The 26605-nt window shown below is 36.6% G+C and overlaps 13 protein-coding genes across 13 annotated transcripts; 3 read left to right on the top strand and 10 right to left on the bottom strand. All coding sequences in view use genetic code 12, as the record gives it.

The window, feature by feature from the left end:
• Positions 1–152: 152 nt before the first annotated feature.
• Positions 153–1499, top strand: CORT_0E06310 (hypothetical protein; the record flags this gene model as incomplete). Its single annotated transcript, XM_003870294.1, has 1 exon — positions 153–1499. One exon carries the CDS (start codon positions 153–155, stop codon positions 1497–1499), a length of 1347 nt encoding a protein of 448 aa, XP_003870343.1.
• Positions 1500–1681: 182 nt separating this feature from the next.
• On the bottom strand, positions 1682–2080 carry CORT_0E06300 (hypothetical protein; the record flags this gene model as incomplete). The annotated part of the gene is made up of 1 exon (XM_003870293.1): positions 1682–2080. The coding sequence occupies one exon, from the start codon at positions 2078–2080 to the stop codon at positions 1682–1684; it is 399 nt and encodes a 132-aa protein (XP_003870342.1).
• An 849-nt stretch (positions 2081–2929) lies between these two features.
• On the bottom strand, positions 2930–5164 carry CORT_0E06290 (hypothetical protein; the record flags this gene model as incomplete). The annotated part of the gene is made up of 1 exon (XM_003870292.1): positions 2930–5164. The coding sequence occupies one exon, from the start codon at positions 5162–5164 to the stop codon at positions 2930–2932; it is 2235 nt and encodes a 744-aa protein (XP_003870341.1).
• A 1199-nt stretch (positions 5165–6363) lies between these two features.
• Positions 6364–6720, bottom strand: CORT_0E06280 (Mrp17 protein; the record flags this gene model as incomplete). The annotated part of the gene is made up of 1 exon (XM_003870291.1): positions 6364–6720. One exon carries the CDS (start codon positions 6718–6720, stop codon positions 6364–6366), a length of 357 nt encoding a protein of 118 aa, XP_003870340.1.
• A 739-nt stretch (positions 6721–7459) lies between these two features.
• Positions 7460–8062, top strand: CORT_0E06270 (Met14 adenylylsulfate kinase; the record flags this gene model as incomplete). Its single annotated transcript, XM_003870290.1, has 1 exon — positions 7460–8062. One exon carries the CDS (start codon positions 7460–7462, stop codon positions 8060–8062), a length of 603 nt encoding a protein of 200 aa, XP_003870339.1.
• A 63-nt stretch (positions 8063–8125) lies between these two features.
• CORT_0E06260 (Vps2 protein) lies at positions 8126–8845 on the bottom strand (the record flags this gene model as incomplete). The annotated part of the gene is made up of 1 exon (XM_003870289.1): positions 8126–8845. The coding sequence occupies one exon, from the start codon at positions 8843–8845 to the stop codon at positions 8126–8128; it is 720 nt and encodes a 239-aa protein (XP_003870338.1).
• Positions 8846–8965: 120 nt separating this feature from the next.
• On the bottom strand, positions 8966–10064 carry CORT_0E06250 (Ifg3 D-amino acid oxidase; the record flags this gene model as incomplete). Its single annotated transcript, XM_003870288.1, has 2 exons — positions 8966–9983; positions 10042–10064. 2 exons carry the CDS (start codon positions 10062–10064, stop codon positions 8966–8968), a joined length of 1041 nt encoding a protein of 346 aa, XP_003870337.1.
• A 207-nt stretch (positions 10065–10271) lies between these two features.
• Positions 10272–12116, bottom strand: CORT_0E06240 (Fet33 multicopper ferro-O2-oxidoreductase; the record flags this gene model as incomplete). Its single annotated transcript, XM_003870287.1, has 1 exon — positions 10272–12116. The coding sequence occupies one exon, from the start codon at positions 12114–12116 to the stop codon at positions 10272–10274; it is 1845 nt and encodes a 614-aa protein (XP_003870336.1).
• Positions 12117–12347: 231 nt separating this feature from the next.
• On the bottom strand, positions 12348–12800 carry CORT_0E06230 (Kre62 subunit of glucan synthase; the record flags this gene model as incomplete). Its single annotated transcript, XM_003870286.1, has 1 exon — positions 12348–12800. One exon carries the CDS (start codon positions 12798–12800, stop codon positions 12348–12350), a length of 453 nt encoding a protein of 150 aa, XP_003870335.1.
• Positions 12801–12806: 6 nt separating this feature from the next.
• Positions 12807–13943, bottom strand: CORT_0E06220 (Kre62 subunit of glucan synthase; the record flags this gene model as incomplete). The annotated part of the gene is made up of 1 exon (XM_003870285.1): positions 12807–13943. One exon carries the CDS (start codon positions 13941–13943, stop codon positions 12807–12809), a length of 1137 nt encoding a protein of 378 aa, XP_003870334.1.
• A 557-nt stretch (positions 13944–14500) lies between these two features.
• CORT_0E06210 (Sec14 protein) lies at positions 14501–15421 on the bottom strand (the record flags this gene model as incomplete). Its single annotated transcript, XM_003870284.1, has 1 exon — positions 14501–15421. The coding sequence occupies one exon, from the start codon at positions 15419–15421 to the stop codon at positions 14501–14503; it is 921 nt and encodes a 306-aa protein (XP_003870333.1).
• Positions 15422–17097: 1676 nt separating this feature from the next.
• On the bottom strand, positions 17098–20142 carry CORT_0E06200 (Nam7 protein; the record flags this gene model as incomplete). The annotated part of the gene is made up of 1 exon (XM_003870283.1): positions 17098–20142. One exon carries the CDS (start codon positions 20140–20142, stop codon positions 17098–17100), a length of 3045 nt encoding a protein of 1014 aa, XP_003870332.1.
• A 1945-nt stretch (positions 20143–22087) lies between these two features.
• On the top strand, positions 22088–25663 carry CORT_0E06190 (Bud2 GTPase activating protein (GAP) for Rsr1p; the record flags this gene model as incomplete). Its single annotated transcript, XM_003870282.1, has 1 exon — positions 22088–25663. One exon carries the CDS (start codon positions 22088–22090, stop codon positions 25661–25663), a length of 3576 nt encoding a protein of 1191 aa, XP_003870331.1.
• Between the last annotated feature and the right edge of the window lie 942 nt (positions 25664–26605).

Genomic DNA, 26605 nt, shown 5'->3' with positions numbered 1-26605 from the left:
GACTATATAGTCGATGCGTATATATTATTAAGCTAGAAAAGTTTAATAGCTCCGTGACTGAACTTTTGTACGTCTCTCTCTTATTTTGTTTTCTTTTTTTCCTGCGATAAGAAACCGATACCCAACTTCGTCTGTATATCACGTCATTGAAGATGACTTCACGACAAGAGCGAGCAACACTCGCCCAGAAAATACAAGTGTTAGATTATTTCCACTCCTCGGGGAGCTCACAACTAAAGACAGTCAACAAGTTCAGAAACGAATTGTCAATATCGAAATCATCATTAAGCGAATGGCTCAAACGAGAGGAGGATCTACGCCGAAGTTTTGCTCGAGAAGAGTTCAAATTGTCCAAAAACAGTCGAAGGAAAGTGAAGTTTAAATATGAAAGGATAAATAAAGCCATGGATGCATTGGTTCAAGCAAGATTGGACAAGAACGAACCAATTTCTGAACCAATATTGCGAGAACATTGGTCTGTATATGCACACCAGTACGGGGTCGACGATCCCAAACGATTGATTAGCTTTAGCCATGGTTGGTTGAATCAATTTAAGAAGAGACACGGATTAAGAAGAAGCCCCTCATGTCACAAGGGCTCACTTATACGGCAGTTTGAAAAGAGAAATAAAAGTGATGATGTTAATATGGAGTCAGTATTTGAACTGAGTGCTGATTCAGATACGAGTAATGGAACACATGATGTTAAAACGGGTGCTATTTTGCCGGCTCAGTCCGTGCGGGACAAAGTTCTGACACTAAAACCATCAGAAAGAGTGTCTTCACGACTGCCATTTGTTAGCGAGATACAAGAGACGTCAACCTCCATCGAATATCTCCTAGAGAAAACAGATAGCAGCGAATCAATTACTATGGCATCACATGGGGCCCCAGAAGACACACAACTACGGCAATATTCATTGGTTGATCAAGCAAAAGTGACTCTGATCCCTCCGTTGTCCAACCTCCCCCTTCATGACAATATACGTCGACTATTTTTGAAACATCCATTAAGTAATCCTCCAATGGAGCAGCATAATGTTCAAGATAGCGACGCCGAAGCGATTCAACGTTTGAACAAACAATACGTATTGACATCGGCACCAGAAACCCAGCCAATTCAACAGCGACAGTATGATACTAATCTTGCACAATCAAGCAAGGATAAAATTTCTACAGTTCCTGCGGCTTGTGCAGTCGCTAATTTTCGAACCACTACCACGCCAACGAACCCAATTGAGACCACCTCAATACTGGAACAAGTGGGAGCAATGCAACGAAAGGACTCCCAAGTTGAGAAACTGGCAATGGACAATGGTCATACGGATAATCAGGTTGAGGTGGAAAGATTCATTTTCACCACGGCCGATAACTTCTTTCGAGTAAATGCTAAGCAATATCCTGAGACATCCAAAGTGTTCCAGAACCTTAAACTGGCGTTCTTTCACGAACTAGCAATTAAGAAAAAACAGAAACCAGATACAGAATTGACACGATAAATCAAAACAATTCGACCGAGAGTAGAGCTCATTTATATTAGATGTAAATTTTACACATTGAAACCGTATTCTCCCATTGAATAAAGGTCATATCATCCACCCCAAATAAAATATCCCAATCCCTGTAAATTCATTCAAGTGACGGCCACCCAGCGGCTCGTCAGCAACCATAGAAAGGAAAATCATATAGCATTAGTGAAATCAATCTCATTATCAGCCACTTCCACTCTTAAACTTGGTTGGACATTACCGTGACGGCTTACCGTTTCATCCAAACTGTTGCCTCCTTTACCTTCCTTTTCACATTTGCATGATTCACACAGTTTAGTGCAATTCTTTCCATCTAGGCTGAAATCATTCAAGTCTCGAGCCACTTTATTCACTTGTTGAGAAAGAAATGCATGTTCTTGAGCATGATGGTGTTGAGCGTTTCTTGGAATTGTATGTCTAGCTGGAGCAGTAGTAGATGATGATGGCATGTGGTTTGTAGTTGTTTGCCCAGGTGCTGATGCTTTGTTAATCCTGGTACTTATTTCAAGATTGGGATCATGCTTTGCATAAAGATAATTCCGTAGTGCCATGGGGTCTGTATTTGTTTATATATGAGCGGGGCCGCTTTTGTGTGAATTACTTTAAATGCAAAAAATGAGTTCCGACTATGGAGTTGTGTGTGCGAAGAAAGATTCAGCCTATCACCAGCGTCGTAATGTCGGACTCTCGAAAATAGACAAGCAAAATACTCTATTCGTGGGAGGAAAGGGATTAGGAAAAGATAATTGTTTTATATATATTTCTTATCTTTAGGTATTATTTGATGTATCGTAACCTCGTTTAACAAAATCATGTCATGGAATCTGACATGGCAATGCATTTTAACCTTGAGTGCGTACAGCAAAAGAAATGTGTTGCACTAGGAAAAAGAACATAAAATTTTTTAAAGTTGCAAAAACAAAACGTAGTTCGGTTTCGGGTGACGATGAAGAGAAGAGTTGGAGAGGGGAGATCATATACCTACACAAGTAATCGTAGAATACAGCTGTATACGAGCAATCGACATAACAGTATGGACAATACACTTTCTAACGAAGAGATCCCTGAAATGCTTAATGATTGTTATAAGACAATATAACTGACAAAAAAAAAAAAGTGGGGTGATCTTTTCTTGCACAAAATGGTCTAGATTTTCTATCAAATCAAAAAGGCACGATTATAGTGTTTTAGAATGAGGCGGTTCTAATTTGCCCGAGTCAGACATACGAGATAGATCTTGAGGGAGCATTAGCGTTTCACACTTTGTGTATTTTTCAAGTGTAGTCCGGTGTAAGACATTGCCATGGAGATTCGACTTTGCTAAAACCTTATCAATGAATAAATTGGAGTTATACACTATTGATCAATACAGTACATATTAACTAAATATCCATCTATTTCTACTGTCCTATTGCCATTTGTTGCGATTTAGGCGTTAGTTTTAAACCTATTATGGCAATACCCAAGGCAATGGTTAAAAACTTGAATTTCAAATTATCATCCACCAAGTCATCCTTTCGTTTCTTTTTCGACTTGGATTTGGTATCCTTTGGCGTTCCCATTACATATGACCTTATTTTATGAAGCATATTCAATTCTTCTTCTGAAGAAGAAGATGACGTGGCATAATATTCATGATTATTTTCATCCTCATTTTCAGCAACTAGTTCCCAAGTATCGTTTTCGAAATCAGAATCTGCCTCATCTTCACTTACAGAGTATAAATTGTTGGGGCGAAAGATTTGTGAAGCAAACTTTTTCACAATTTTATCATTAACAAAATTGGATTCCAGGGATTGTTCTTCGTTGGATTCATTATCGTATGCATACTGTTCTGGAGCCGTGTTGAATCCACCATTGGTTGCACCAATAGAACTAATTCCAACTGGATTGGTGGCAAAATTTTCATTTTTATTAAACACGGCATTTATCGACACCGACCTCAAGACCCTCTTTTTATTGATTAGCATATTCTTGGACTCTTCGATAAGCTTTGCATCCGAGTACTCCATTTGTTTGTTTAATGCTCTCATAGAATTAGCTGACTGTTTTTTGGCCAACTTCTTGATATTCTTCTTCTGTTTCTGCAACTCAAATCCAATATATGATAATAGCTTTTCATTATGTAGTTTCAATGACTGAAGTTCAAATTTGAGCTTTGTAATCTCTTGTCGAGTTTTGTTATCGGCATTGAGATAACTAGAACGTTTTGACGACAGGTCAAACTCATCGTACGACAATCGCTTACTTGAATCAAAGCCGGTATCTTCTGAATCCATACCATTAAGTGCGAAAAAAGTTCCATCTCTATGATTGAGTCTAGCGTAATCTTCATCAAACGACTCCTCAATCACATCAAATCCCAGATCCTGCCTGTGTACCTTTTCAGGCATAGACGCAAATCTCACCGATTCCGATTCCGATTCAAATTCAACTTTTATCGGTAGTATATCATGACTATTGTACCTCGTGTGTGTTGGTTTTGTTGTTGAGTAGCGCTTCACGATCGAGCTATCGCGATTATCAAATACTCCATCCCTGTCATCCAAATTGGATGACGGTCCCGGTGTTAATTTGAACGGTGATAAGACAAACTCGGTTGATTCAGGGATTGACTGTGTTTTCAAATTTGCTGGTAATGATTGCCTCTTTTGTTCTTTCGACTGCGGGTCGGGCGAAGGTGGGAACTGAAAATGCGACGTCACCTTAATAGAGTCTGATGAGAATTCTCCACCAGGGAACGATTGATCTTCCAAGTTCAAATTAGTAAGATACTTTTCACTGACCTCTGCACCACGTTCCCCATCCCCATCCTCCATGGTATGCGTTGCGTGGTTTATATACTCATCAATGCCTTTACCTTCACTTTCCAAATCATCGGTGATGGGACTTTCCAACTGATTGACAAGCTCTTCATTTTTATGTGCTAAAAACTCAATCTGATCCATTAAAACAAGTTTTGAGCTTTTCTCGACTTCAAATTGATGTTGAAGAACTTTATAGTCACGTAAAAGCCTTTCATATTTGGGTACCAAATTATTGTCGCGATCGCGAGGTTCTGCAACCGAGGGGCTAATCGTTGTTGAAAGTTGTAGACTCAAGTCTTCCACCTTGTTTTGCAATGCTTCTATTACCTTCTTGTACATTGATTCGTTCTTCATCGATGCCTCTTGTATTCCTTGTTTTTCTGATTCTATGTCAGCAATACTCTGCTCAACTAATTGTAAATGAGACTTTAACGAATCAAGTTCATCTTGGTTCAGTTGTAGTTCCTCTCTCAATCTTTGATTATCAACTTTAATCTGTTCATATTTGAGTAATGCGTCAGCAAATCGTCGCTCTAGTTCATCATATTCTTCCCTACTTGTTTGTGATTGTTGTAGGGTTTCCGTATTTATTTCCAAAGAGTCAACCGAATGATTTTCCTTCTGTAATTGTTGCAATCGATGAGGCGATCTACCAAATCTAGATTTGAATGGCAGCCCTTTACCACGCTTCTCAATTGAATTTAATACGGATTGATTATTTGACAAAGGAATGTTCTTGGGTGAAGATGTTGCAGTACTTTTGTCAACTGAGTCCTGCATTATTACTGTTATGTCATGATTTTCCTTTGTATCTTTGCTATTATCCATATTATAGGGGTAAGAATGAACGGCTGAGTGAATTGGTGGTGGACAGTGTGATGAGAAATCCTCAGTTGATTGTTTGGCGAATAATTAGATACTCAGCGGCTATTTGTTGAATTGAATTAAAGGAATGGATAAAAGTTGAATGAGTTGAGCTCTTGGTGATATATCAATCTATCGGTAGTGTCTTAAAGAAAGAGACTCTCCAAGAATAGTCGAAAATTGAGTGGAGATATGGTGAGCTTGTGTTTTTTATTTTTTTATTGTAATGTTGAAAGGAAGAAGAAGAAGAAGGACAATATTAAATTAGAAAAAAATTTGTTTATACTTCCACACAATACAATACAAAAGAATTTTACATTTTGTACATCAACAGACATAGAGAGATTACAAAGTAATTAATTGGAGGATTCTAACCACTGAACAGTCTACAATTGACGATTATGTTGATCCAAGCAAGAGATATACTCCAAAAACCCCATTCTATGATGTTACAAGTAATCGGGGGAGTTTAAATCGTAGCGCGTTCATGAATTCAGTGGGTTTTAATCCATGTCTAGTTTGTTTTTGCAGTAAACACATGGTTTTTGTTTTCTTTTCCCGAGGAGCTGCATAATTGAACCTCATTGGCCATGTGCATCTTCTTTCTATGTTTCATCTGCCTCTCTTCCATTGTTTATTGAGTCTAGTCTAGAAATCTACTAATGTACTTATTTTTGTGTATTGATGAAGTCTGTTTTGATTTCTTCCTAAATCAGTTGATTTCTTTACTGTAACACAAAATTTGATAGATCGTCTATTTAACACATACACACAGTACATTACAACCTACAGCAACTTATTCTTTCCGATTGAAGTATAAATTATAACCGAATTTCGAGGGGGGTTATCTCAGCAAACGGTCTTATCACGGATGATACTAATGGCTATTAGTAAACGCGTTGCCCCACAATGTCGTAGATACTCCACGCTTCAAGGACCTACAAACGTGTCAGATCATGATTTTCAAATGTGCCTACGCTTTAAATCCTGCTTCCAATCTTTCGTCTTTCTATAATCGTTACTTCATTGAAACAATACAAACTGTCTTAGTTCATGCGCTAGAACCGTTTATAACACCCTATTTACATGATGCTCCCCTCCATATACACCCCACCCCGTTTGATTCCTCCACCTTGCCTCTTTGAAACCAATCTTCCTTACTATTAATTAACACCCAACGCTTGGTCTATCGATGTACCCGGATTCAAATTCTTCCTCAAATCATGCTTGATTATACTAGCACGTAATATTCTCGGATCTTTTCTCAACGTTCTCAACAATTGTGCTTGCACTTTACTCGATGAATCAAACCCCATTAAAAAGTGGTATCCCTGGAAATGTCTTTCTTGTTCCTTTGATATGATTTTAGGTAATGGTTTGGCTCCAAGACTCGTTATATCTCTAACAATACCTCTATTGTTTAATATCAATTTACCAACGGTGGAAGCAATCTTAGTAGCTTCTTTTGTAACATGTAGTGGGTCTGTAATACGAGCAATAGCAAATAATTCGTAGTACATCTTGGGGGTGTTTCGTTTGTTTGTTAATGACGTTTAGCTGTGAACTAGGTTCAGAAAATTTTTCATTTGCAAAGGTTTGGAAATTACGAGCTACCAAATTGAGCTTTTCTTTTGCAATCTAAAAAAGAGGTCGCTCTTGCGAAGAGCTATAGAATATGAAGTCTCAGCATGTCATCTGTCACGCTATCAAGAAACAGATAAAGTAATTCGTAAACTTTTACAGCTTCATAAAATGTGTGAATACAAATTCTTTACCTCAAAAAGATTCGTAAACACAAAGTCGTCCCTTCAATCCTTTATGCCAACTAATCACGATCCGTCTTTCTTTCGTCTTTTAACCTTTTTTTTTTTTCTAACTATTCAAGCAGCACTTGGAAGACGTATTGCACATTTGTGCATTCTTTCTCGTATCTATCCACAACTTTGTTTACTTCAGCTAAGTGCTGAGACTTCACAACCTACACAACAAATCATATCAAATTACACCCTTTCATAAGTTCTACACTGCAACACTCACGAAACGTACTCGGTTTCAAAGAGCCGTGTAACACGTATATAAGGTGTTTTCAAATCTCCCCACAGAATGTGCCACAAGTCACGTGCAATGATTAATTGCAACAATTTAATTTTTTTTATTGCATTCAACAAAGGGCCTTTAATTTTGCAATGAAATTTTTCACATCCAAGTTCATTCTTATCGTATACTTGTTGACTTTATAACACTTACGCATCCTTAACAATGGCAACTAACATCACCTGGCACCCAAACTTAACCCATCAAGAACGCGCAGAATTAAGAAAACAACAAGGTGTAACCGTTTGGTTAACGGGATTATCCGCTAGTGGGAAATCAACTATTGCTTGTGCTTTAGAACAATCGATATTGAATCGTGGGTTGAACTCATATAGGTTAGATGGAGATAATGTCAGATTTGGTTTAAACAAAGATTTAGGCTTCAGTGAACAAGATAGAAATGAAAATATTAGAAGAATTAGTGAAGTTGCCAAGTTATTTAGTGATTCATGTTGTGTTACAGTAACTTCATTCATAAGTCCATATAAAGCTGATAGAAATTTAGCTAGGGAATTACATGCCAAGGACAATTTACCATTTGTTGAAGTGTATGTTGATGTGCCTATAGAGGTTGCTGAACAAAGAGATCCAAAAGGATTGTACAAAAAGGCAAGAGAAGGTATTATTAAAGAATTTACTGGTATCAGTGCACCTTATGAAGCACCAGAAAATCCAGAAGTTCATATCAAGAACCATTCAGGACTTTCAATTGAGGAAGCTGCTGAACAAATTATCGATTATCTTTTGGAAAAGAAATACATCAATTAGAGTTGCCCCATATACATAGACCCATAGATCACACACAAATTTATATTTATTTATAGTTTAATTTCACTTCTTTAAACTATCTAATCTTGCTTGTAAGTCATCTTCATCAGTGTTGGATTGGCCTCCACCACCACCACTTTCGCCATGAGCACCAATACTCTCAGCAATTCTGCCATTATCGACTGTTTCTTGACCTGCATTGATTCCAGTCGGAGTATCTTTCAAATTCGAATTCAAATCAACTCCAATTTCATCAAGTACTTTGCCCAATATTTCATCAATTTGTTCTTCTTCTCCTAATTCATCTTCATCCATAGCCATTGCATCATCAATAGCATCATCCATAAAATCTTGCTTCTGATCCATCATATCATTCTCTTTAGCAAATTCCTGAGCTATTCTCGATAATTGTGGTAAATTCATTGATCTATTCATTCCTGACAAGACTCTAGTCGCATCCCTCATCGACATTGCCATTTGTTGATTAGACCTTACACTTTGTACTCGTAAGGAAATCGCTTGTAATTGTGCCTTCATCGAATTAAACTTGTTTATGTATGATTTTGTTCTAATTAAATCTTTAGCTTGAATCTTAGCACTGGATATTTGCCCCTGTTTGGCCGATTTCTTGATATCACTTATCAATTTCTTTTCTTGTTGCTGTAATTTAGTTACTTCTCGTGTAAGTTCTCGTTGGGTCTTTTCCAACGCCCTTTGATTCTTCCGAAGTCGTTCTTGCGGAGTTAGTTTTTTCCCAAAAGCCCATTCAAATAGTTGTGACATGGTTGCAGGGACAGTCTGTGGTTAATCTAAGGCGCTCTTCAAAAAATCGCATTCCATTTCATTTTTTCTGTGTCGATAAAAGTCTACGAAGTATCACTAAATGTACAATATATTCATTATTTACAACTTAGCCCCATCTAATGCTAATTGCACAGCTTTATAAGCCATACCTAACCCTGATTGATCCCCATAACCGCCAGCACCATAGTTGTGCACAAGCACCTTCCCTTCATCCAATTTCTCCTTTTCAATTCTCGTTCCTCCATGTCTTCCAGGGCGCAAACCAGCGACAACTCTAATAACTTCTAAGTCTTCAATCTTGTTTCCATGTGGATTATCATTCAAAATCTTAGGAAACAATTGTGTGGTTCTTTTCAACACATCATCACTTTGCTGTTTTAAGGTATCTGGAGTCCAATCGCCCTTTTGATAAAATCCACCTAAAATCAATTGATCATGAGAATAAGGTCTTTTGATTATGTATGTTGGTTCGTCATTGCCCCAACGCATAACATTCTCCATGATGTGTGGTGCTTTAATGACAACTACTTGACCCCTGGCTGGATACACATTTTTATCCTCAACTCCACCCAACGAGCGAGCACCTAATCCAGTACAGTTAAACACAATCTTGGTATCGTGTCCATATGCCTGTATGATATGGTCCAAATGTTTTCTAACAAATTGAACTCCTTGTTGTTCCAAATAGATTTTAAAATTCATCAAGAACTTTGGACAATTAAAATTCCATGAGAGAAACGTAATACCAAATGCGGCACCATTGGGCAACTTACTTTTGCCAATTTCTTGATAGTCTTGTAAATAGCTCCTCAAAGAATCATATTTGGCTTTTGCTAAATTGAAATCCCAAATTTCAGTTGATTTGTATCTATCCAACCCTTTAGTTTTTCCACCAATGGCTTTTTGAACTTTTGCAAGATTAGTATATGTCAATCGGTCGTATTCCAACACATCGGGATCATTACCAGTTATGCATGAGAAATTACCACCAGCATAAGGTGAAGTGTACTTGATCGATTCATCTCCTGGCAAGTACTCGGCAATTATAGTTATATCTTTGGCATCAACTCCGCGTTCCAACAAACAGAAAGCGGTATAGAAACCGATAATGCCAGCACTAAAGAGGACTGTTAGTTTCCAATTGTTGTAGCGTCAGTATTGTTTCCTCAACGTACCCAACAATCACAATCTTTGTCATCTTTACGGATCTTGGAGACAGTTCAAGACTTTCTTTTCGCTTTACTTTTCCGAGCTTTTATATTCTGAATCGAACAATCTTAAGCGCGCAAATTCATTTTCCTATAAGGTAAAACTAAGCGACCATAGCCGAAATTTTCCCCAACCAAAGATTAAAACGTATAAATGCAAAACATATCATTAACTATACACCATTAAATTTACTTCACTACCTCCCACCATCGTGCTCATCAAGTATTTTATATAACCGTTCAATAACTTCAGCAGAATTATCTTTATTTACATCTTCAATTCCATATTTGTATATCGACCAAATTCCATAAATTGCAATCAAAGTACACAATGCCATGGCAATGTATCCCTTGGCAGTAAATCCTTCTGGTAACGGCGGTTGTTGCAAATTTTGTCCCGTTAAATCCAAGAAATCCATATTAGCAGCCGCATTACCTTGGACTGGTACACTGACATTTCTGCACACTTGGACATGATTATGGCTTATGTGTTTTTGATGGGCTTGGATTTCTTCTGGTGCTTCGACCAAGACTAATGCCAAACCTTGCTCTAAATGCCAATCAACGTGACAATGGAAGAACCAAACACCAGGATTATCAGCTTTGAAACGCAAGACAAAGTATCCGTTGGAGTTGACTTCAACTGTATCACGAATCATGGGATATTCAGGATAACCAGTCATTGTATCATTATTGGGATCAAATTTAACTGGGTTCTCTTCGTCATCAGTACCAGGACTTCGTGAAATGACTTGGAAATTGTGGCCGTGTAAATGGAATGCATGTTTACCAGGATCATGATTGTTTAAAATCAATTCAACTGTTTCATTACCTTGCAAGACAAAAGTATTTGTGTTTGATCCGTAAATTTCTGTATTGGTGGAGAGTTCACCACTTGATAAAACAGTATACAAGATAGGTACTTTTGGTGGTACATAACTCTTGTCATTAAATAAAGCGTAAGTAACACCATCTCCCAAAACTTCCATTGAAAAATTAACTTGGATGGTGATATCAGGGTCTGGTAGTAATTTCTCCCCACTTAATGGCTTCAAATCAAAATCATTGAATCCCTCGAGGGAATCAGTAAACTCTTCAAAATTGTAATAAGGAAAATGTTTTGGTTTTTCCGCTGCTTCATCATAAACCATGTAATTTGTTGACACCAATTGTAACTCTGCCGGCACGAAGTCCAACATTTCCGCATCTAATGCATTGATGAACCGATAATTTTGATCACTGTGTGATTTTGTCTTGACAAGAACCACATATCTTTGTCCAACAGTTATATAAATTGAGTCCACTTCATATGGTTCAACTGCCACTCCATCAATCTCAACAATGACAAACTTATGATCTTCTATATGCAAATATTGCGATACAAACAAACCCATATTGACAATTCTTAACAAGTAAGTAGTGTCTGGCTTGACATGCCAAGTTGCATTTTTAGTTTCGTTAAATAAACTATTCTGTGGTATTGGCTCAGCACCAGTAGGGTTAAATCTAGATAAAAATTGCTTGATAATTTCAGGCGACTCTAAATGATAATGATCGTTAACACTAAGTGGCACATCTTCATCATACGAATAAGGCTCATCAATCTTATCGGCATACTCAATAATAATCATTCCTCTTAACCCATCACCATATTGAGTTCCACTATGTGAATGGTACCAATAAGTTCCAGTTTGTTCGCCTACATTAAAATCATACGTAATTGTCGATCCAGGTCCAATTGGACATTGGGTAACCATTTCCGGTCCATCTTCTCCATTGAAACCCCTTTGCATTAAACCATGGAAATGCAAGGACGCATTCCTATCAGGTAATCTATTGCGAAGATTAAGTATTACCCTATCATGCTGTTTCACTTTGATTGTAGGATTTGGCCACTGGTTATTGATACCAATCATTCTTCGTTCATGCATGCCATCAGGGTTAGCATTTACATATCCGATTTCCCAATCAAAAGTATGAGTTTTGGAAGCTACAAGGCTGTAGAGACAGCTTAGTAGTAGAAACACTTGAAACTTTAGCATGGTTGTTGATGGTTATATGTCGAAACTAGAGAAGTTGTGCTGAATGGAGAGACTTTTTGTATGATGAATTTTGTAGATCATCGTTTAAACTCGCCCGCCTTTTGTGTAATATAGGCAACACACGCAGAAGATGCCCAGATAATTTGCAACCTATAACAGTACTATACAACAGACACTACATACACCACCACCAAACAATCGAACAAACAACAGTTTTTAGTAGTCCCCCCTTCAACTAGGCCCAAACATACTTGGGGACCTACATTTATTCTCAAGAGAGTTCCTAGGGAATTCATAACCAGCATCATTCCAAGTATTTAATTCCCAATTCGTGTATGCATTCGCATGGGATTGAATATATACACTTGTTGGGAAATCATCGGGGTCACAAGTTAAATCAATAGCATCAGATGGTTGATAGATCCTTATATAATCAATGTAAAATTTTGCTGGCAATTGTAAATCTTCAACTTGTAGCTTAGGATTCCAAATTTTTGATAACCCCATGTTGAATATAATTGACATTGGTTCTTTAGTAATTTTTCGTGATCCGATTAACCCGTTGGATCTTAATGCTGATTCACTAATGGTGAACATTAAGGAATCATTTATTTCAAATTTAACATAACTTTGTTTCTGAGACAAACTCTTGTATTCCACGGTAAACTTGACAAATTCATCCATCTTCAACTAAGTAGCCAATGAAATAGATTCTTGATATACTGTCCCCACATCTTCTCTAACATGAGTTACATTCTTATTGCTAATATCAACATAATCATAGTCAGGTCTCCACCATTCATCAAATGGGGCAACTTGTACCGTTTGAACTCCAACAACGCGCCCATGTTCATATAATCCTTCAATTATGTCAATTTCCGGAGCGCCTCGACCAACACCAATACTTGGATGATCTTCACCAAAACACGTACACTTACTCAATCGTTGACCTGGTAAATAAGACATGTTTTCATTCAAAGTGGATTGATTGCGAGTTATTCCTAAATCACACTCGTTATAAGTATACGGCCATAATCCATCGGTTGTTGCCAAATACCCAGGCCGAGCCAAGTTCCCCAACGACCAAATTGCTGGCCATAGTCCATATTGGACATCATGAGGTAATTTTGCTCGAACTTCAATTCTTGCTTGTTTGTTGAAACATAGTTTATTCCAACTTTGCAACATTGCTGATATATATTCAAAATCAGAATGATTAAACTTGTCAAATGTGATCTCTAGAGAGCCATTCTTTGTGGTTGCCATATGAGGTAGGTAGTACTCTAAATCTTGAGTTGCTCCATAATGTAAATCAACAGCAGTAAAGAATTGATCTTCATATTCACCAAATGTTCGATTGTCCTTATTAAATTCATCAGAAAATACCAACTTCCAATTGGAAGTTCTATTATGCTCATTCTCAGGTGTATCTAAATCTATCATATTTTTTCGAATAGCCTTCAATTGTTGATACTTGATATTTGTCAATTTTTCAACTTTAGTTCCATCCTTAACTGGATCATTCAACAATTTAGTTGAAGTGATGACAAAAATAAGGGCGAGTACAAAAAGTGCCAAGATAACAGTAACAGCAATAACATACCTTCTACCATTAGCACTCCAAATTGGTTTTATCTGTTCAAAGAACTTGGATTTTGATTTTGATTCTGTGGAGGTTGGGTTGATTTCTGAGGCAATGGTTGCCAGTTCTTCAATTTTATTTTCATGTAAATTCTCATCTAGATAGTAATGAGGACTTTCGATATGTCTAAATCTCTGACTATGAATTGGATTGTTATCCAAATTGCTCAATGACAGCAGCAGCATAGCCTCCAGATGGTAAAAAGGGAGTGGTTTTAGCTAGGGTGGATTGAAAAATGAGGAATCGTTGAAAATCTATCTCGCCATGTAACAGTAACTATACATCTAGATTTAGTCTTAGGATCTAGGTTCCGTATCTATCTGTCTTCCTCTGTCTTAGCCAACGTTTTGCTGCATGGTGAAAATCTGCATCAAAACGTATACTTTATTCTTTCCGCAAAGGATCCACGAAGTCAGAATTTGCAACCCTTAAAGTCGTCACAAAGATGCTTAAATACCCACACAGAAACTCAACTCTTCTACACCCCAATCTAGGAAACATTAACATACAAAAGTCTAACCATGTGTGCTTTATCAAATATATCAAATATAAACTATATAAAAAAAAGTTTGCTTCTATAAATATACATCAAAGGGATATTTGAAAAAGTAGATAAAACATAACCATATAAACAAAATAAAATCAGACCCAATAAAAGCAGTAGCTGAAAGGGGATATACTCAACTATGTGTTTGTAACTCCTTTAGCCCTTGTTCTATATCTTTTCTCTCTCTCTCCTTCTTTATATATCGTAAGCTCTTGGAGCTTCGCCTTCAGGACCAATAAATTGTGGATCTCTCCAAGGGCCAACGTCTTTCAAAAGTAAGTCATCATCGCTAATGTCATCAGCACCACCAAATTTCTTGGGCAAGTTTTGAGGTGGAATTTGTTTCAACAATTCCTTTTGATATGAGTAACCCAAGATATGAATTTTGGACACAGTAACTGGATCCAAGAATGGTTTGAATAATTTGAAAGCAGTTGCAAAACCAAATGGAGCATTGATTAAGTAAAATTTACCCATTCTTTCTGGGTAATAATCCTGACCAATTTTGGAAGCTTCTCTAACGTAACCAATGACATTATATGCAGATGATATGGAGATTCCATACAAGTCCAATACAGTACATGAAGTTTCAACTAAATAGCCAGCTTTTCTTGAACAAGCAGGTAAACGGTATTGAACCATGTTTTCATATTCCCAAACCAAGTTTTTAAGCATTCTTTCTTGGGTTGTGACTTTCAACATCTTGTGTAAATCAACTTTACCCAATTCCTCGTAATAGACCGGACGTCCATCTTTGTCAGTCTTGTGATAATAAGTTGGATACATTTTGGCAACAATTGGCTTTTCTTCATAATGGAAATCCTTCAAAATGGTGTTTGTACCAAAACTTTGTCTCCACTTTTCACAATCAATAAACATTTGTTTGGCCAAGTTTAAGTCAAACTTCCTAGCTCTCAAGAATCTCAAAAGAGATGCATCATCCAACCTATCCTTGTAGCCTAATGCAACCAATTGTTTACGTAATTCAATAGTGATACTTTTCTGTTCTTCTGTTAAGTTGGATGTGAATCCAGTCAATTGGGTTGGTTGACTGATTTGTGGGTATGATGCTAAGATCTCTTCTTCAGAAATGGATGGCATGGTTTCAGTAGTCATTAGTGAAATGAAATGTCGAGTTTAATGAGACTTGTAAAAGTAAATAAAAATTTATGCAAGCTCTGTTGGGTAAAATCTCAGCAGTGAAGCAATATGAAAGTAAGTTTTTCAGGTTCAACGTAAAGCTCCTATGGGGATGTTCCGTGATCGAGTGGATCGATTGCTCTTATCTGATCTTCAATCTAACAGCGTTTAATCGAATGATTTGTAGTGGTTCTTCTATCCTCCTTTGTTTAAGAATAGATAAGCGTCGTCCTTTCTAATAATAGATGTGATGTTGATACAACTTCTATTTTTAAGTGATGGAATGAGTATGAAACTAGAGTGAAGGGAAGAAAAGAAAAAGTTGGATTATATTGTGTTGGTGTTTTTAAGTGTGTGTTGTTGTGTTTGAGTGTTCTCTGATTTAAGTATGTGTTAATTATACGAAAATTTCTTTTTTTCTTTTTTTCTCACTCTTCTCCGGTTGTTTCTTTTTTTTTTTGGTTGGGCGTCTAACGAAGTATAATAATAAACACCATTGCAACAACTACACCCTAAACTACTACATGTTTTAATTGCTTAACACTCATTGCATCATTCTTATTCCCATGACCATTTTTGCTCCTCTACATTGTGCGTTACTTTAGGCATGCCATCTCTCTTGTGTTCTGGCTGACCAATTACGTCAGAGCAAAATATATAGAATCTCTATGTTTAGCGCGTAAAATAAATATCAATAGAGGAAAGAAGAAAAGCAAACAAAGCAAAAATCAAACAGTAAATACTATAGAACAACAGCAAAGAAAAAAAAGCACACACAACAGAAGCCGTTAGGAAATGGAAACTTCATTGTGTTTTCGGAATAATAACCACCACACACGTGTTCCTAAAAATAAAATAAAAGGAAACGAAACCGATCTTTAAGAGTTTTCTACTAGATGAGTTTTCTCTTTGGAAGGGTACCGCCATATCCGTTTAGAACGCATATTCAGCCCCCGTACTGGGGCCCCAATTCGTCTTTTTTAGATCCTGAACTATATCTTTGAGAGATTTTCATTGTTTATACTGGGAAACTTTAAAATTAAATCTATGATACGAACTATAAATAAAATTTAAACGCCGAAAAATTAAGTACGCATTCATCCGAAGCCCGGTAACAAAAATTGAAATAGGAGAGAGATTAAAATGAACTCCGTTCCCATAACTAGAGTTTTAACAGCAGTTCAATTCACAATACAAACGTAGTACTCTAGAACCATCTAAAGAGTATAGCCCTTGAAACTCATCGAAAACATATGCAACAGAGTCATCGTAGCAATTTCATTAGTTTGCTTTAAGTATCATTCGCAAATCGCGAAAAAAAAACAAGGCTTTGACAAAACAATCCAAAAATTTCACTCGCCGTAGGAAGGGGGAGGGGCATCTATGTAGATGAGGATGACTACTTTGCCCCAAGCGTCTACTTTTTCCCCCAGGTGGCTACTTTTCTCCAGCCAGTAGGGTCTGTAAGCGGCTTTCACTTTACCATCAACGCCATTCGGTCGTTGTCAAACCTCGTAAATTAACTCCGATTTACAAAAAGGTTATATATTCAACCCAATCCTTTATTCCGTTAGACCTATACACTCTGTACATTTTTTCAGATTCTCCTCTCTCTCTCTCTCTCTCTCCCTCTCTTGCTCTCTTTAAGCCTTCTAAAAGTTCAATCCAGCAGCAAACGAACTAGTTATACTCTTGATCTCATCCTCAATATTCTCATCGGCATATCGATTTCCACCATTAGCAAAACTCTTTTCCAATTTATTCAATTTAGAATAGAAATTAGCACTAATTGAATTAGACTCATTGTAATACACTTCTCCGCCACCAGCAGAATCATCATTCTGTTCTCCATCTTGACTATGTTGATTTAATGCCGGCCAAAGCTCATTTTTCAATCTTGATTGGTATGGTACATCATTTCCACCAGCACCGACATTTGAAATAGAATCGAAATTTGTCGTTGAAAAGTTAGTAGAAGGTGCACCAAGTCCATGATACGGTTTCTTTTGATTGGTGGCGCCCGGCTTCAAGTTCCGATTAGCGGTAGTATAATTATTTAATTGAACCATTGACAACTGCAAATTATCCAATGGCCCATCCACCAAACATCCCTTTTCTCTAAAATGAACCAATAAATGATTCCATAATCTATTCCTACTCAAAGCTCGAGGATTACCAAGAACTAATAATCCATATTTGGCTCTGGTTAAAGCAACATTCAATCTTCTTGGATCACTTAAAAACCCAATACTTTGTGTATCATTAGCACGAACACAACTAAGGATAATGAAATCTTTTTCACGACCTTGGAATGCATCAACACTGGTGATTTCAACTTCAAGATATTCATCACGCTTATTCAACAATGTTGAATTCATTGACATAAATTGTACTAAATATGCTCGTTGTCCTTCATAGGGAGTAATAACACCAATTTGTTCTGGTTTAATACCATCTTTAAACAATCGAGTGATAATCCTTTCAACATTCATGGCTTCAACTCTATTTAAATAGGAGTTTCCACTACTACTCAACTCTTCACGTCCATAGTTAGCCCAAAACATCATTGGTGTATCAATAACTGGCCATGGGAATGATGAATCAGCCACTACTCGATCAGCATTGGTGACACCATCTTGTAATGATCCTTCATAAAACATATTACTAGGGAACTCCGATAAACAAGGATGCATTCTATATTGAACTTCCAATCTGATTGGAACATGTCCAAGAAAAACCAATCGTTCAAAAAGTGATTGCTTCAATCCAGCATCTGCTGCTTTTCTATCCAAAATCACGGGACCCAATTGTTGATGATCACCAACAAGAATGACTTGCTTGGCTCCTTTTACTATAGGAATTAACACCTCAGGTTCTGAAGCTTGAGTACTTTCATCCACCAACACGGTTCTAAATTTAAACTGAGATAATCGTTTATCAGCAGCACCAACACAAGTACAACAAACAACATCACATTTATTCAAGATCTTCAACTCTGATGACCGCAAATGCTTGATGTATTTCTTTGAATCCTCAGCTGATAATTCACCAACTTCATTCTTTAACTTTATCAACTTTTTCAATTCTCCCTTAGCTGTCTTATTAACAATATTATGCAAGGCCAAGTGACTAACAGAACTTTCAACATCTTCTCTTGACTTTGCCGTTAGCCGAACAACATTCAAACCCAATGAGTCCAATTTTGCTGCTAAATGATCGACAGCAACATTGGATGGGGCACAAACCAAGATTTTCTCCTTATTCAACCTTGACAAATGGTAAACAATAGTTGCTGAAGTAACGGTTTTACCTGTGCCCGGCGGGCCTTGAATCAAAGACAATGGTCTTTGCAAAACTGATCTAACGGCATTTGCTTGTGATACATTCAATTCTGTCAATTTAGGATGGGAAAATCTTTTGGGCAATTCAATATCAAATTCAACTGGAGCAACATCATGGCCTAATAATTTGTGATAGATAAATGATGAAACCGAATCATCATTAGTTGCAAAATCCTTCATAGCTTGCTGCATACGATCATACGAAGTCCCCTTCCAAACAAACTCAGCAGTGAAATCAGTAGTTAAATGAGTTGGTGGAGCAACTTTAGATGGATTCAATTCCAAAGTGAATTCTTCCTGATATGAGTTTGGTAATCTAAGGATAAAACCCTGACCTTGCCAAGCATCACCTTGACTTCCACTATACCTTAAAATAATTTCATCACCAACAGCAACCTTCAAATCAGTAGTTTCAAAAGTAGAAAGAGTGAAAGAAGCCAAATGTCTATTATTCAACCCCAATGCCCATTTCACTTGAATATGTTCTAAAGCCTGAGATTCCTTTAAATTCTTGTCATAATCAGCTTCCAATTTCACCAAGGGACCAAATGAGCGTTGATATTGAAACCCGTCAGTATATCTCATTAAAATTGGTAAAACTTCCTCCTCTTGTTTATCAGTGTTTTCTATATCGTTTATAGTGGCATTTCTATTCAATCTCCATTGTGCTTCCAACTTGGTAATTTGTTGTGGTGTAACCATAACCGAATTAATCAATGCATCTTCAGCTGGTGGTGGAGCTAACCATGAGAGAAACTGACGATCTTCAATCAATGCTTGCCAATGACTAGTATCCCAATTAATATCCTTTGATCGAGCACATGGTAATCGACACAAAATAACAACCACCGATTCTTGTTTAGCAGAGACAAATCCCAACATAAACACATTCTTGTTCCCACAGTTATAACATTCCAATGTAGTTTCTCCTAAGTCTGACTCTTCATGTAAACTAACTTGATTATGACGTGACATGACCAAATGGGTCACAATATGTGAACTTGTTGAATTGGCTTTGGAATTACAAAACCACTTGTTACAAGTATTGCACTTGATAACTGAGTTGGGTGTGTGGACTCCACAATAAGCACATGCATGTTCGCACTGTTGTAGAATTTCCTCATCCACTTCTTCTTCTTCTTCTTCTTCTACTTCGCTATCAACTAAAGCACCAACATGAGCAGCATGTGCCAATCGAAGTTGATGCTCATGGTAGGAAGCGTCATCATCATCATCAAAATTTTCTTCATTTGCCATTGTATTCAATTGTGATTGATCAAATGGTGAAAAATCGTTTAAATTTGATGATGGCAAATGGGCAGTAACACCCAAATTATCGGAAATCAAATTACTCATAGTGAATGAGTCTATCGCTTTTGGATCAAATATTCGAAAAGCGTGATTATATGGCTTGAGGTTTTAGGTATTTACCTGTTGTTGAAAGGAAATACGTGGTGAACTTTATTGTCTGTCTGTGATGGTATATAAATCCTTAGTACTTCTCTTTTGGTTCTTCTTCTCTTTTATTGTATCTAATAGTTGTTAACCTAATCGATACATCTGGTAAAAATTTGGTAATTTACTAACAAAGATGGGGTTCAGCAAATAATCAATGAAAATATGTATTGTACTAATGACCTTATAGAGTCCGGTAAGTAGCACGGAATAAAATTTTTTTGCTTCTTTTTGTAGGGACTAAGGAAGTATTTTGACATCAAATACACGACCTATAGTGGGAAGAGGAAAGAAAGAACGATCATAAAAGAGAGGATTTAAAATTTGGCATTTGAAGAGCCTGAGAGTTTACAGATATAAGCGGTCAAGCCGTTTAAATTCTAGAACCGAAGGGGCATCCTGCTTCAAAGGTGTTCTCCCCTAAGAGCTAAGAACGTCTCTTTTAGGAAGGAAAACATCGTCTCGCCTCTTCTCATTGAAATCGGGAAAAACATAAAGAGAAAGAAAAAGAAAAAGAGAAAGAAAAAGAAAAAGAGAAAGAGAAATAGGGTAGTGAGGGAATTCCCTTGATGATGACTTATCATCTGCCTGAGCTTCTTCTTGAACCTAATTTATTTCAAATGTGTCTCTTATGGTGTCAGGGGCATAAAATGCGCGTCTTTGAAAAAAAAATACATAGCGTTTGCCTGTGTGAGTGGCGCGAAATAAATGTGGGAGGTTTTGGTCGACCGCCCCCACCCCCTCCCCCAAATTGACACAAAGCACTCGACATACGTCAACATACGCACAACACCAAACAATCAATTCAATGCACTTTCGGCTAATTTTTTTATCTAAAAAAGGTACAACAACGAGTCGACCGAGTAACCAAAAAACACAAATTAATCCACACTCTACACACATCTTAATAATTGCAAGATGTTAGTGATGTATTACAGGTCAAAACAAATATGAGAATAGGCTCAACTGGGGAGAGGAAAAGGTTTTATAGATGAAAAATCTTTTCTAATTGCCAGTTAAATAGATTAATACAACAAGTGGTCGTATTAGATGTGATTTCTCCGTACATACATGTTACTATTCGTCATTAGACTGGATCAATCAAGTTAGATAGCACACGATAGGACAAGACAAAGACAAATGGCTTATAGTGTTGGAAGGAAGTACTGTGTATATCTACTAGATTACAAATGAAAAAAAAAACGCGTATTGTATTAAGTGCATAACAAAAAAGAAAGATAGAATGATACTATGTACATTCAATATTAGTTACCTTCCATAGACCAAATTCTTACAGGAGACAAGAGTTGTACTAGCAGCCGATACTCCTGACACCCCTTTCTCCTCTAGTACAATCAAACATAGAAACAACAACAACATCATCATCATCATCATCACCCTCGTCATCCTTTCGTGTGTTTAAATGTTTTGATGTTACAGTCTAGAGAATACAAAAAAGCTTAACAAAGAGAATTGACGACAATATAGCCTTACAATACAACAAACACAAAAAAAGAAATTAATAAAAGGAGAGAAAATTATTTTCAACTAAAAAATTCTTACAACCAATTTCCCCAAATTCAAATTTAAAAAACACAGACAAACGGAAACTACCCTAATCAGTTGGAGACTAATCTACAGCCAGCTAGAAGCAATCCAGACACATCTACACTACAGTCATAAACTCATTGTATCAATATAACCCCTCCTCTTCCCCCGGATCATTTGATTACGTGTGATTTTCTGACAATTGCATTCTTTATTGAAACGACCGTTTTCCATTTATTTTGACAACCAACTTTCTTTACTACATAAATTTCCACCACCGTATATATCCCGAAGAGCCATGTCACATCAATCAGCGTATCACAGAGCAGTACTACGTGATAAGGGTACTTTTGAAGGTAAGGATTTCCTAGTCTCAACTGATTCCATAAGTTGGATTAGGGTTGATTCATTATCAATCACTGAGCATGGACAATTGTACTCTTCTGATGAACAAGCAAACCATTATTTACTATTACAATCGCTACAATCATGCCACATACAAATTATGACAAATGTTGGACAATCATCCACTTCTAAACAGCAGCAGCAGCAGCAACAACAACACTCACCACCCAGTAAACGAAGCTTGGTAGCCAAGCGTAACGGGCATCAACAGAATGAAACTTTGGAAGATGAGCCACCTACTGTTTTTATCAAGACGTTTGATAATGATAAGTTGTACATTAGGGTTGCATCTAAAGCTAATTTCGGTAATTTAATTAGTAGTTTGATAGTGTGGCAAAATTTAAAACCTCAAGGGTTGGCCAAAAAGTGGTATAGTGAAAACAAGGTGGTCAATCAAATCGATGTTCCACCTAATGAGTTATTGGTATGTCGGTTTAAAATATATGGGCCATTGCCTAATAAATACAAGAATTTGAATATAATCAATGGACCTCAAGCTCCCACATATCAACCGAAAATTGATGATTTTGTCATGAATTCACATAACGGTTCTGTTTTCCAACAATCTGGTGATAATAATATTAATGAAGGATGGTTTTATGCTATGGGTGCATTAAATTCTAATGGGATACTAAATATAATTAGTGAATTGGATGGAACTCTATTGTATTCAATTGATATCAAGACAATATTGGCTAGTGAAATACGAGAAGTGCACCATTCCATCTTCAATAGCAGTAATGTACTATTTGTGGGACAATTGAAAGAATTACGGTACAATAACACCATAAGAACTACAACTACATTAACTGCAGATCAACTATTGACAACGTTTTTAACTCGAGAAGGGAAAATCATCCCAAGTAATCATCGTATTTTTATTGAATTCCCATTACATATTGATTTAGAAGATTGGTTTGTTGGGCTAAACTATTTTGCAAAACGGGAATATATTGGTTCGTTTAACAATGAATCAAAATTGGTTATTGAAAATAGGGAAAATCCTCAATTACGTGATTTTAGTAAAGCACATTTCAGAGTATCAAAAAAGTTGACTATTGATATAATTGAAGCAAAATTTGAAAATATAACCAATAACATTCACTCTACCACCACCACCACTACCACCACCAACAACAACAACAACAAAAGCTCCACCAAGATTTATGCTGAAGTACGAATGTGGGGATATCCTTGGTCCAGAACTGCTATTGTCAATCAATCAAATAATCCATTTTGGAAGGAGGAGTTTCTGACTGATTTACCGATATCTACTCAAATGATTCATATTTTGATCAAAAGGTGTAATCACGATGCATCTTACTCACCACAAGATAAACTTATCGGTACCATTTATGTAACTCCTGATATTCTCACTAAGCAAATTAGAACAAGTTCAACAATAATGACTAGTGCAGGATCAGTAAACAGTATACAGGTTAATTCAATTCCACTACCATCAATAACAGACAACGCCAACAGTACCAATCTTGATATCATGCGATTAACCATTTACGATCCAAATAATATTCCCATTGGGAAGCTTCTAATTGAAGTTAATTTAAAAGAACATCATATCCTACCACCGCAATATTTCAAACCAATGGAAAAAATGTTGGTGAATGCTCCTTGGAAAGATTTGATCAAGTTTTGTAATGAAAATGTCTCATCAGCAGAATTTGAAAGAATTAGTGTGGTCTTATTAGACATTTTCCAAAGTTTAGGAGTTGAAGATGAATGGTTTAAGAATCTAATGGAAAGCGAATTGGTTAATTTAGATATGGCTTCAAGGAAAAGTTACCACAAGAGAAATAGTCAAGATAAAAAGGACACCGCAGGTTCCACATCACTGAATAATGTATTCAACACCTTGTTTCGAGGATCATCAATTTTTTCCAAATCATTAGAAAAATATAATTTACGAATTGGTCAAGAATACTTGGAAAAAGTGTTTGGGGATTTCTTTGCCAAGATTGATGCTGAGGGTAAAAATTGTGAAGTTGATCCTCGATATGTGCGAGTTCAAGAACGAGCATTGAGAAAAGATCATTCTACAATTGATGATGCTGATGATTTTGATGATGATAGTAGTGATGGTGAATATGACTCTGATTTGGAACGAGAAAAAGATGAACGGGTGAAGCAAATGGTTGAAGAAAATTATCAAAATTTGTTGAGATATGCCGAAGAAATTTGGCACAAGATTTACATCACTTCCAATGATTTGCCCGATCAAATAAAGACTCAATTGAAGAATTTCCGAAGTAAAGTTGAACTTGTTTGTGAACCTGATGATAAGACTACTAGTTTGAATTGTGTTTCAGCCTTTTTGTTTCTTCGATTCTTTTGTCCAGCTATATTGAATCCCAAATTATTTTATCTTGCCAAGAACCATCAAACTGGAAGTACTCAACGTACATTGACATTGATTGCCAAGATTCTTCTCAATTTAGCCAACAGACAAGAGTTCAGTGTTCATAAAGAACCACACTTGATCAAACTAAATCCATTTTTACGATCACACAAGGATGAGGTTATAACCTATTTCAATCGAATTACTGGTAGAAGCAATGATTTCAATGAAAAGATATTGGACCTCAGTCACGAACTCAAGAGAATTAATCTTGGATTAGATCAAAGCTCAAATGAACTTCCAAGTACTCCTTACCTAATTGATCATTATTTACGCTTGACCGAATTGGCAATATTAATAGCCAGTGCAGAAACTTCCTCCTCCACTAATCAACTCAAACCTTCGGGCAGCATTACTGGAGATGCAGTATCGAGTAATTTTTCCAATTCAGTTTCCGCTACACCACAATTGGAATTAATTCATCCCAACTTGGATGAACTAGATGAAGGTGATGAAAATAAAGATGTATACAAGATTGGTGCATTAGAATTTGAACGCAATGATTTGCTCGACTTAGCAGGTGAAGATAATGCTGATGGATTTATCCATTCATTGTGTAAAGACAATGAACACATTTTTTCATTTATTAATGAAAACATCACCTTCAAGGATATTCAAAATCAAAGTCGCAAATTGGCCAAGAAAGTTAATGACTGGGATACGTATCTTGAAAATTATGAATTCCCCATGAATTATTATTCATCAAATGATTTGTTATGGCAAGTTTTTGGTCATTACATATTAAAGAATACGTGGCTTGATTCAAGAGGATGTATATCTAGTTCAAGCTCATTAGGATTTTCACAAAATACCAGTGGTGGAGGTTCCCTATCAATATATCGTCAACGAGGTGGATACAAGAACTTGATTGATGATCATGCTATGGCTAGTTTGAAATTGAAATTTGGCGATGAACAATATTATCGATTGAAATCGACTTCGTTATCAAGCTTGAATAGTACTGGTGGTGTTTTCAGTGGAAGTAGTATTGGAAGTTCAGAACGATCATCAGGTAGTGAGAGTTTGAAAAAGATAAAAAGTTGGTTTAAGAGGTGAAATAAAATAGAGTAGATTAAATATGAGTGTAGAGACAATATTATTTTATGCATTCTTCATGGAAAGGTATACAAATTGGAATATGATGATGCGAGATGAAATATCTGGTGCTCTTTTCTAAAGATGACGAACAAATAAAATATTTTCTCAATTTGGTGTTAACTCCAAGAATGACGACATGAAACAAGTTTCAAGTGATTTTCACAGATGCAACTCAAGACAAAGGTAATGTATTTATCAGAAGACAATAAAAAAAGGATAGAAATATAAGTTGAGAAAATTACTCAAATTGTATACTTTTGTTTACAGCCTTTTTTGTGTTTGTTTGTAATTGAAGTTTTGTGTAATTGGAATGCAAATAAGAAATTATCTTTTCGTTACCGGTTCGTGGAGGTTTATTTTTAATAAACGGGAACAATAGGGACTCTTGTGTGTGTGTGTGTGGGGGGGGGGGGGGGCACTGTAAGGGTTTAAAGTCAGAACAAGGCGGAGACTTGAAAGATCTCTGTCAACAGGTGAATCTTTTGAAAGTTATACTTTGTGCATGTCTCAATTGGCGATTTTATCACACCTGAAACTATTTATAACAACACAGGTGTTTGAATATGAGATGTATACTACCAACAGGTGAAATGCCTCAAACTTTCACTTTATACAATACTTTGACTTTTGTTTAATGGCTATATGTGTCTAAAATTTAAGTAAAATAGGGAAACCGTTGAATTACAAATATAAAACAAAGAAGAACGAGGAGAAGAAGCACAGGTAAGATCGCTGCAATTGTTGTTATTTTGTGAAAGAGGTGGCTGGGTTCGCGTAGGTGTCTCTATCTTCCCAACTGTCAGCCCACCGACTACCCAGTGTCAAAGACAAGAGCGATTATTGATCTTTGGATAGAAGCACGGAATTTTGCTACAATTCCGCTCTCTTTCATTGCGCTTG

Source organism: Candida orthopsilosis, assembly GCF_000315875.1.
Source record: "Candida orthopsilosis Co 90-125, chromosome 5 draft sequence".
Taxonomy (NCBI): Eukaryota; Fungi; Ascomycota; class Pichiomycetes; order Serinales; family Debaryomycetaceae; genus Lodderomyces; species Lodderomyces orthopsilosis.
This window is presented reverse-complemented; position numbering and strand designations above follow the sequence as displayed.